This window comes from Bicyclus anynana, chromosome 5, assembly GCF_947172395.1.
Source record: "Bicyclus anynana chromosome 5, ilBicAnyn1.1, whole genome shotgun sequence".
NCBI lineage: Eukaryota > Metazoa > Arthropoda > Insecta > Lepidoptera > Nymphalidae > Bicyclus > Bicyclus anynana.
In genome coordinates this window covers 9915433-9927523 of record NC_069087.1, presented here as the reverse complement: position 1 = coordinate 9927523, position 12091 = coordinate 9915433, and the positions used below count along the sequence as shown (strand labels likewise).

At 38.3% G+C, this 12091-nt stretch overlaps 1 protein-coding gene across 1 annotated transcript; it reads left to right on the top strand.

Annotated features, from left to right (window-relative positions):
• Positions 1-3088: 3088 nt before the first annotated feature.
• Positions 3089-6088, top strand: LOC112052704 (serine/threonine-protein phosphatase 2B catalytic subunit 3-like). Its single transcript, XM_024091887.2, has one exon. It carries the CDS (start codon positions 3309-3311, stop codon positions 4794-4796), a length of 1488 nt encoding a protein of 495 aa, XP_023947655.1. The 5' UTR covers positions 3089-3308; the 3' UTR covers positions 4797-6088.
• The last annotated feature ends 6003 nt before the right edge of the window (positions 6089-12091 follow it).

Here is a 12091-nt window from a genome sequence, read left to right as displayed (position 1 = left end):
GTTGAAAATTTTAATTGCAGGGCACTTTATAATTTACTACTGAACCCAAAAAATTTCATTTTTTGTCTGTCTGTCTGTATTTAATGTTGACCGGACGATTTGAGACCATAGCACCTACGTAAAAGGTTATAGGATACTTTTAGTCGCGAAAATTAAATCAGAAGGGGGTGAAACAGAGGTTCAAAGTTTGTATGGAAAGTCCTTCATTTTTAAAAACATTTGTAATAACCAAAAAAATACTAAAATAATGTTATTCAAGATTTTCCCAAATTTCTTCCCTTATATAATTAAAAAGGGGTTGAAGTTAGTAGAATATATATTAAATATATAGGTATAGTAATATGTATTGATAGTGGAGTTTTCATAAGCTTTTCATTTTCTTTTCCCTATGGTCTTATCTCCATGAATTTCATAATCTTCTTCAAACTTCGGGAGCCTAAGATAAATTACCTGTCTACCTACTCTGTCTGTTTACTTAAGTAGGTATGCAGTAATTCTTCAGATAGATGAAGATTTAATCGTAACCGGCATTGGATTTAGACCCGTACCAGGTATACTATACAAATATGCTTTCCTGACAGAAGTTTTGGTTATCTATCACACACATCCATACGCTGCGGCAGGATATACCTACCTAGAGACGACCAAAAGCCATTTTACTTAGCGTTTGTGGTTAGTCCGTATAGGTACAGTTTATGACTATGAAGCCAATCCAATTGCAGCGAGGAGTACGTCAGGGAGATGTGATCTCCCCGATGCTATTTACGGAAGACAACTGCTGCTTTGCTTCTGAGCAACATTGAATTTGTTGGATCTTAACTGAAATGCGATTTGCCAACGATGCGGTCATCGTGGTAGAAACTGGGTGACCTTAATACCATGCTCAATACGCTTAGCAAACTCACCTCAGGGCTCCGTGATCTCTCCGCTATTATAGTCTGAAGTGCACGTCGCACAAATCGTGAACGACACCGTATTGCATACGAAGCACCCTTACCGTCGATCTATAATAGACCGCCTCCAGAAAGCGGTAACACACTTAGCAAAATGGGTTTTAAAAAATTACGATCCACCCCATTATTTTTGAAAACTTTGTACTCAGAATTTTGAAGAAACCTACCTACGAGTAGGACACTGGACACAAGTTAGGTAGATATAATTTATCTAATAAAGAAACAAGTGAACCGCCGAATCGAAATCTGCTGAGCAGCGTTTGGGAAACTTTCGTTAGCGTTTGGAAAAAAATCTCAGTATCTGTAGACGGAAGCCTTCGAACAGTGCGTGTTTCCAGTGATGACATGCGAATCCGAAACTTCGTTGGAGGCTTAAGGAGGCTCAATTAGTAAGACGGCGATGAAACGAGCTATGCTCGGAGTATATCTGCGTAATCGAGCCATAAATGAAGAGCTCCACAGACAAGCCAGAAGATACTCTGTGCGTCATGAAGCTGAAGTGCCATTGGGCGGATCACATAGTTTGGATAGCCGATGGATGTTGGGGTCCCAAGGTGCTGGCAAAAGTGCGACCCCGAAACGGAAAGCGCAGTTTTGATTGACAAAGTGTTTGGTCCAGCAATGGACTTCCATCAGCCGATAATGGTAATTATGATATTAGTGCGTCACAAACAGTTACCTATCATTCCGACCCATGGAGGAAGATTAGATCTGAAATTCCCGAGTTTCCTACTGTATACATATATAATGCTTTACGTTATACTTATACCTAAGCATATATACCTAGAGCATGATTGCAGCATGACATGATTTGATCTAGGGTCCACCCAATTATTATTATTTAGCAAGTTAAGCCTCAAAAGGAGCCTGATACGAGTAATGAGTCGTCTCTAACCAATGATTTTCCCTAATAGCAAAATGTCCCTTCGTTCCAAGGCCACTTTTGGTAAGACTTGCATATTATGTATTGTGATTGTCCACTGTCTAAAGCGACATTATCTCCCGTCACTTTTAGTTTCCTCGTGTCCATACCATGCCAACCCATGGCAAGACACACGAATTTATTTTGTGATTCTTCTTCATCTTGGTTGCATTCTTCATTGCTGAAGGTAGTGTCCGCACTGCAGTCCCTTCGATGCGTTGTTTATAATTCCCCTGCGCACAGTCCGGTCCTCAGCTTTTCAAATGGCTGTTGTTACAGGGAGGTCAGTGAGTAACCTACCTGGTCAGACCAGCGGGTAGGTGCTCGTTTCCCCTCCACCATGCCCATCACTATTAGTTTATCCATGGTTATCGGGAAGGCGACGGGCGAAGTAACTCAAAATCCTGAAGTACCTACCTACCTGCTTTCGAAAAAATTTCTTTGAGAAAGAAGTCATTTACCCCAACTAATTTTAGTGACTTGCGCCTTGCTCTCACACCCCCAAACCAACGTCTCTCGCAGAGAATGACGACCTCGGAATTTCCTTTACGGCCTGGACATTCCATCCCTTCCCTTCTTTTTCCATTTCTCAGACTCCTCTAGTCTGGCAGAGCTCTTGCCCTCGCCCAAGGTCCCCGGCGATGCAGCTGAGTATCCATTCAGGAGTAAATACTTCAGAAATATATAATAGGCTGCTTATTCCATTAAGACAATAGAACGTGGCAAACAAGACGATCGAACAGTAAGGAAAACAATCGATAAATATTTAAAGCTATGGAATATTAAACTCACGGAAAATAATATTTTATTTAACTACCCAAAAAAATAACATTAACAATTAGTAACAATGGTAGTTATTTTTAAAATCAAGGACCAGCACTGATTTCCATTTTCAAATTACAGTACAAGGGAAGTCGTATTGTGTTTGTGTCTTCATTATAAAAAACATTTATCTTTTATAGCTTGGTTATTGAAAGATAATGTTTTAAAAAAAAATTAAATTAATATATTTTAAATATTGGATAGAAGCAGGCGTTACTTTGCGGAAGTTCATCATGATTATATAATGATTTATTTATTTTGCTATCATCCGCGAAAATTTTCGCGGATGATAGCAAAATAAATAAATCATTATAAAATTAATATATTTTATTCGTATTGCCACCCTAAATGCATTTTGGCTGTTAAGCTCTGGCAACTGTTGCTGTTATCGCCAGTGTTACCTGTTAAAATGATACGTTCAAAAGTAATAAAACGCGCTCGATATCCCTGTTTATTTTATTGACCACTCGCCAGATGTTTGCGCATTGTTTTCCAGTGCGCAGTAGTTTCTGTGTCGTGAAATCGGGATTCTGTTTTAGTATAATATCTTTTCTGCCATTTTGAAAATAGTGGCGTGTATGGATTTTGGCCGAGTTCGTCAATGAACAAATATGTCCGGGAGCAATGATAAGGTGTCGACTACGCAGCGTATGATCCAAAGTGTTGCTTTCCCTCCCAGCCACAAGCTTCTTGTCACCGAAGTTTTTGATGAAAAAAGTGGAAAACCTTTACCTGACGTTCTCAAGCAACATTTTATTCTAGAAGGCCGAATTGATGAAAATGCGGCTTTGCGAATCATCCAAGATGGTGCCACCCTATTACGTTCTGAAAAAACAATGATCGAAATTGATTCACCGGTGACTGTGTGCGGAGATGTCCATGGCCAATTTTATGACTTGATGAAATTGTTTGAAGTGGGAGGCTCTCCCTCGTGCACCAAGTATTTATTCTTAGGAGACTACGTCGACAGAGGTTACTTCAGTATAGAATGTGTTCTTTACCTTTGGGCTTTGAAATTGTGTTATCCGAAGACTTTGTTTTTATTACGTGGTAATCACGAATGCCGACATTTAACTGAATATTTTACATTCAAACAAGAATGCAAAATTAAATATTCTGAAAAAGTGTACGACGCGTGTATGGATGCTTTCGATTGCTTACCACTCGCTGCTCTCATGAACCAGCAGTTCCTCTGTGTGCATGGCGGCCTGTCCCCCGAGATCAACAGCTTAGATGATATCCGCAAACTAGATAGATTCAAAGAACCACCTGCGTTCGGAGCCATGTGTGACCTGCTGTGGTCTGATCCTTTGGAGGACTTTGGCAATGAAAAAAATGCTGAACATTTCTCACACAATTCTGTCAGAGGATGTTCTTATTTCTACAGCTATGCTGCTTGCTGTGACTTCTTACAGAGAAACAACTTGTTATCTATTATACGTGCTCATGAAGCTCAAGATGCTGGCTATCGAATGTATCGCAAAAGTCAAACAACTGGCTTCCCGAGTCTCATTACAATTTTCTCTGCACCCAACTACTTGGATGTCTACAATAACAAGGCCGCAGTACTGAAATATGAGAATAATGTCATGAACATCAGGCAATTCAATTGCTCTCCGCACCCTTACTGGCTGCCCAACTTCATGGATGTGTTCACCTGGTCTCTACCATTTGTGGGTGAAAAGGTGACAGAAATGTTGGTAAATGTGTTAAATATTTGCTCTGATGATGAACTGATGTCAGAGGGAGACGATGCTCTAGAGGAGGCAAATCTCAGGAAAGAAGTTATACGTAACAAAATCAGAGCAATTGGGAAGATGGCGCATGTGTTCTCAGTGCTTCGTGAAGAAAGTGAATCTGTACTTCAGCTGAAAGGTCTCACCCCCACAGGTGCTTTACCTCTGGGAGCACTATCAGGTGGAAAAACATCCCTTAAAAATGCTCTTCAAGGATTTTCACCAAATCACAAAATCACGTCATTTGCTGAAGCGAAAGGCCTGGATGCCATCAACGAGCGGATGCCTCCTCGCCGGGACGGGCAGCGCACCCCGGATGCTCAGGACAAGAAGCCTCACGTCAACAGCAACGCCCACTCGTGAAGTGCTCGCCGGTATTTCTCTTCAGTCCTCATTCTTTGGCCCACAATTAGTGAGAGTGAAATATGTGTGACGGAGACTCAGGTTTTGGGAATGATATTTCACGATTGTAATAACTAGGTGGATTTGAAGGGAATTGTCTTTATAGATACTAAATATTATTAAAGTTGGATTTCACTTTTTTTCAATAGTTAAAATTAAAATTTCTCTTAAGATATTACCTCTCGATATTTAAAATAATTATTATCAGATCTGCAGGCAACAAATTTATTTAGTCAATTAAATATTAAGATATGCACATTTATTTATAATGCGCTGCACTGTTTAATTTTTGGTAATGTAATTTTAAATTTTTCATATGAAAAGACATGATATTGTAATGTAAATTTATTCAGATTGTCTACTTATTATACTCTACATTGTTACCTACATTAGTGAAAATTAGACATGTCTATAATTTTCAAAGCATAATTAGCTGTGATATTAAGCGTTGATCAATGTATTATTTAATAGCGATCTGCTAGTGAGTACCGGCATGTTCATTGGCTAATCATGCATTGAAATATGTAAAATAAGTGGTGGACTTCTCAGCTTGGGCGTGTCTTTATATTCTATTAAGTAATAAAATTAATTATGTACTATAGTGTGCAGCACATGGTGAGGTATTGCCATGCGTGTGTGCCGTGTAAATATGCCTTGTGCGTACACACACGTTATTGCAGCTTTAACACTTGAGATAAATATTATTCTCTTTAATATCTTTGCTACAAGTTGTACTTAATTGTATTTTATTGTACAAAATATATTAAATTACTATCTATGAACTATACTTAAAATTAATTTATATTTGGGTGTATGCTGGCCCCTTGTTGCCTGCATGCAGCTAAACTTGTATGCTGGAACATAACATTCATGTTCATAATGTTTCCGTATATGAGAAGTAGAGGCTAGTCTAATTGCAGATTTTCTTACAGCTTCTATTCCAAATTTCACTTATATAATTATTAAGGTTTAATGACCTATGCACTGTTGGAAAATCTCTTTTGGTCTGCCAAATAATAATAATAATTAATATAATCAATGCAATAAGTTCATTGTGAATACTAAAAGTGGCTTACATCATTTTTCAAAGTCAGTTCTAAGTATTTTATCTCAATCAGTGTGTAGTCCTTCATATGTTCTGTACTTTTAATAAAACCTATGTAAAAAAAACTAACAATATATTTAATTTTATTTTATACTAACCACGGGATGTGTTGTTTTATCCTTATAAAATATATTAACATTGAGCTCTATTTATCATAGTTTTAATAAGTCACTCCTAGATTTTATCCTATATATTATAGGGATTTCAAATTACCTACTTATTAAGTTTAATAAAGTCATATAAGTTAAGTAAAATCACATTTTAATGTCAATAAGTTAAATTTATATACCTTTAGATTTTTTAAAATTTCATTGATAAAGCTACTTTTTAAGCTACCTACTAATATCATTTGTGCCATTTTATATATAAAAATATAAAGTTAATTATTGCACTTTGCACTAAACGACAATTAAATACTATTATCTTCAACTCAAGAAATTTCTTTTTTTTATCAAACCAACTACACTACAAGTACTACATTTGTAGGAATATTGAAGTGTCTTAGATTTTTGCTAAGTAGGCCCATTAAGCATAGATTAGTGATATAGTATTTACTATACTAATATGGGTCTACCACATAAACTAGTCGTATCAGCAGTCAACCTGTCTGCTTATTAATTATTTTGCGTTTCTTTTCCTTAACAGATATACAACAATTCTGAGAGCATGACCTTTTATCAAAGAGGCAAATATAGGCAATCAGGACAGGCTTTACATATTATGATGAGTTTAATGACCTCATGAGAAAGAAATTAGAACCGCCAAAAGAATTTTGTTTCTAGCAATGACCTGGATTTTACGTCGCACAATACATTGTTAAATCGCTATTCTAACAATTGCCTGATTTCTGTTTACGATTAGAAGCATAGCATGACTACGGAACCCTACGTAGCGTGTTCCGAGTTCTGACACGCACTTGACTAATTATTATTTTAAAATACAGGTAAGTAATTTAAAAAGCATGCTACACTTATACGTGTAAATATTGAGGACGGTTTAGCCCGTGGTACGTTACCAGCTAGTCGGCTACCCACACTAATGGTATCATCGCAAGCGGTTCCGCTATAATGCCGCTTAGACCTGTATAAGAGAGACCTATAGGTATATATTTAAGGTTAGCCCGCTCCCATCTTGACTATAATTAACATCAAGAGATTGCAGTCAAGAGCTAACTTGTAGTAGGTAGATAGGTATCTATATAAAAAATATTTACCTATAATTATAGTACTTTTTTATCACCATACAAGATACCTAGTAACTTCAAATCAAACTGTACCCTTATAAAGCTGTAGACATCCAATAAAACTGATCGTGTGTTGGTCAGTTTTATTGTCCTACCGTGAGCGCTGCAGGCACGTGAACTTATTGGATGGCTATCATTAGAAATATCATCACTAACAACCCATATTAGGCTCACTCTCCTGTTGAGCAGGAGTCTCAGAATCAGAGGGGTGGGTTGGGCCTTAGTCCACCACGCTGGCCAATTTTTTGGCCTGGATTGGCAGACTTCACACACGTAGTTTTTCCATCACCGTTTGAGATACGTGATTTTGATTTTCCTATAACTGAAAAAGTTGGAGGTGCATGCCCCGGACCGGATTCGAACCTACACCCTCCGAAACGAAGGCAGAGCTCAAATCCACTAGGCTATCACGTCTCGTTATTAATCGAAATATAGGTAGTCAGAATTATTCATCTAGTTTTTTTAAGAATTATTATCAAACTTTTTTAAAATTTATCTGGCGCAGTTGGTTTTTCTTTAGTTGTATGGTTGGTTGGTAGGTACAGAGGTCTTGGGGAGGGTTCGGCTCCGTCGGTCATTTTCGTATTTTTTAAGTATTTACTAAATTGTCGTTGGTCTATGTGGAAGGCATTGGCTGTGGCTAGTTACTTACCGGCAACGATGTACACCAGTCTCCAGGCGATTTATAGTTTCGAGATGTTAAGCTAGGAAGAAACCGTCAGAATCAAAACTACAGAGGTACCTATGATCGTATTCGTAGCAATATGTAGAATAGAATAAACCTGTACTGTACCTCGTCTGTGGCGTAGTGGTATGCGCGGTGAATTTACAAGACGGATGTCTTGGGTTCGATGAGGCTAGGCTGTTCGAGGTTTTCTTAATTAGTGCAGGTCTGGCTGGTGAGAGATTTCGGCCGTGGCTAGTTACCAACCTACCGACATGCGATTTACCATTCCAGTACGATGGCGTGTAGAAATCAAAAGGCGTGTAGAAATCAAAATTTTCATCCTCCTCCTAACAATTTAGCCCGCTTCCATCTTAGATTGCATCATCACTTACCTACCATCAGGTGAGATTGTGATGAAGGGCTAACTTGTAAAGAATAAAAAAAAAACAGCTTAATGCATCGCATCGTGACAGGTGCGTAATTTGATCGCATTCATGGACTAACTTTTTTTAAGATTTATAAAAAACATTTACAACTAGGGTATTTATAGCTAAGAGCTACACATATAGCAGTTAGATTAAATGCTAGGTTAAGACATACGACCTAGACCTAGTATTGTTCTGCCTTTGGATACCTACTTACCACAACAAAAGCCACAACACTATGAAGTACATACATGTACAAAGAGTAGGTAGGATACCTACTCGACATAAGCACACCTAAGTGAGAATGCAATTTTTTAATGTTATTACGTAGGTATAGGCAAAGTAAAAAGAAATATAGGTACATGCCGTATTGTTACGTAGAAAGCGGTGACAGCCCAGTGGATATGACCTCTGCGTCTGCCTCCGATTCCGGAGGGTGTGAGTTCGAATCCGGTGCGGGGCATGCACTTCCAACTTATCAATTGTGTGCATTTTAAGAAATTAAATAGGTAGGTATTACGTGTCTTAAACGGTGAAGAAAAATCATTGTGAAGAAACCTGAACACCAACTGTCAACCCACATTGGGCCAGCGTCGGTGGACATTGGCCCAATGTGTAATCCCTCTTATTCTGAGAGGAGATTCGAGCTCAGCAGTGAGCCGAAAATGGGTTGATAATAATGATGATGATTATGTACAGGTACATGACATGACTATGTAAGGTACGTTGGTCCTTTTTAGGGTTCCGTATCTCAAGAGCATATAAAACTAGTTACTTATACATATGTAGGTACTGTTGGTATATACATCAAACTTGTGCCCGTCACATCACAGTCATAGGTACGAGTAGGTACCTACCGGATATCCCAAATGACACGATTAACTCAATTCTTCAAAAACAGGACTGCCATTCCTTAATTATAGACGCTGTTTTTATGGTTCTGTAGTCCACAAAGACCCTTATAGTTTCGCCATGTCTGTCTGTCCGTCTGTAGGCGGTTTAGCGCAGAGACTATTAATTTCTTTTTACTCTGCTATTACTACTAGAGAGCTGTAAATTAGCATGACTATGTACCTACATTAAAAATGTGAACAAAGTCGTAAAATTTAATCTAGAAAAATACCGACCGAATTGAGAACCTCCTCCTTTTTGAAGTCGGTTAAAAATATATTTTTTAGGGTACCCTCCTACATGTAAAGTGAAAATGACTTTTTTACTCATATTTCTCACAGTGTGGGGTATCGTTGGATAGGTCTTTGAAAGATATGAAGGGTCTTTTACCAATATTTTTTTCAAAGTTCTAAGGGACTGAAGTCCTGAGGGTTGTTGAGACAGACAGTATGTTTGTCTCAACAAAGGTTTAATCCTATAAGGTTTCGTTTTTCTCTACGAAACCCTAAAGATAAAAATTGTTTTAAGTAATAAGTATTAATATTATATGGTAAATTTCTAAAGTAAATATGTTATGGTTTTACATATCTACCTACCGTAGAATTATCATGCTTACAAACAATAGCCTAAGGCCTTGACGATGTAACAACGGTGTATTGAGCGCATTCAAATAAACGTTTTCTTAATGAATGATGTAGAAGTGTAGCTTAGGTGCTTTACGTTCTGTGATGTGAAAGATGCCAAGCACATAATATAATTATTATAGACGCTATTGAAAACATTTTGACATGAACTATTTATTGGACTACCTATTCATTCTGCTAGTGAAAAGCTAGGCGCACTGCTAATTATTATTATTTTATTCTCTACCAATGACCCTTCTTCTTTAAAAAGGGCTCATTTTAGGACCCTTATGTACGACTTGGACTTTACGGCAATATTAAATTATAATTATTTTACATTCGAAGCTAGCCCACGTCAGAAACGCCGACTGCTTCCATGCTTCCGCAACTGCATATTTGACATTGAACCATGGGAAAGTTTTGCTATTAGGCGCGATGTCAGTTACCGGAATGAAGTACTCCATTGCCCGACGTATCACTTCAGAAATTGCGCTTTCGTAGCTCGATGGGTCATTGGTAGAGAAACAAACTTAACCCGAGGATAAGACGCAAAAAAATGTCGCATCTTAACCCAGTCAGCGGACTTGTATCGCCAAACTCGTTATTAGTGACGGGGTTAGTGGCGGAAGGGTAAAAGTTGGAAACAGAACAGGTCTAAGCAATAGGGTGTGTCCCCATCGATACCCGGCAGTCGGGTAGTCCCCTGAACATGTAGTGTTAGGTCCTAAGAAAGTGCAAGTCCTGAAGATCAGTGTCCAGGTATGAAAACAACCATTCTATATGATAGGTATTAAAGTTCCCCAGAAATTGAAGAAAGAAGAAAAAGTTGTATGAGGTGTTGCATTCTAGACTCCGTGACCATTGTCGCAGAAACGTTAGTGATAAACTCAAATTGGAGACCGCAGGGATGCCCGAGCCTCCCTGGGAATCGCCATCGTGACCTCTCTCCAGTTGCCAACCGGCACGATGGAAGCCATCCCAGGATTTTCACTAGTTAGCGGTGGAGGCTTTAGTAGGTGGCTAACCTAGAATCGGGCCCCCTACTAACTGGGGTCGGCCAGCGGCTCACCGTGCTTCGGATCCCGCTGCTCTCCATATTGAGCCGTTCGGCGCCTCGACAACCGCTCAGGTCAGAACCTGTCACTGAATGCAGCACAACTATACAGACCCACTCCCCATGTCCAAGGTGAGATTACCCGCTGCCGCATAAACTTATAAATAGACTAATATAATATAATAATATATAATAGAATAATACAAATATAGAAATATACTTACACAGTCGAAGGAACATAGAACATTATGAAAGATTTCGAAGATAATTTAGCCGCGATCGGTGCGATCTGAATAATAAGCGCACATTTGCACTTAACATAAATAATTTTCAGTGCGACGCAACGTCTTGTGCCCATTCATACATTACACAAGTAGCGCGTATAGGCTTTATAAGAACTTACTTGTACATGCCTTTATCGTCTGTAATTTTTCATTCTAGGTAATTTGCATTTTAACGATGGGGCTTACCTCTTTTACAAAACCATAATGATATATTCTATCCATCCGATTTAAGAGTCATACGATACCAACCTACCTATATACAGAAACTACGAGTACTAACGAGTATGTTATATTATAATATTATAACTCTTCTTTTTCTTCTCATCAACCACATAACAATATTATTATTATCGCATTCATGCGATTATGCAATTCTGCAAATTGTCCACTGCACGGCCGACTGTTGGCACTCTTTTTACGTGACGCCCACATTGTTAATCTAAAGTACAATTTACTTAGCATGATAATGGGCACAATATTTCTACTCAATTACTATATATATATTATACTCGTACTTACGTAGGTATGTACCTACGTAAGTACGAGTAAGTATCATTTACAGAGTGCAAAAAGTTTTGATTTTTTAGTGTCTGACATACGGTTTCAGCCTAGGTAGGGCGAAAAATCGGGTTCCGCTGTAATTAATCGTATACTTATTAATAGTTATTAGTGAAATATACCTTAATAAACTCCGTCGGTCGCTGCCAAACGCATACAAATCGGTTGATATGTTGCAGAGTAATCAAATTATAAATGTTTCAAAATAAGTCCTTTTGTCCTTAACTACCAAAACTTATTTTATTTCGTACGAAAAAAACGTGTGTGTCTCGGGACGCTCGACAGAAGTGATAACTTAAACCTGCTGAGAGAGAGCTTGAGAGAAAGGGAAGCCAGACAGAGCGGCGCCGTAATGCGTTACGTTATGAAGCGGTTCACCCTCCCATAAGAAATTTGTTACTTCAAA

What these genes read in the sequence shown, in the direction of transcription:
- LOC112052704 (XM_024091887.2), top strand. Translation starts at nt 3,309, where the DNA reads ATGTCCGGGAGCAATGATAAGGTGTCGACTACGCAGCGTATGATCCAA.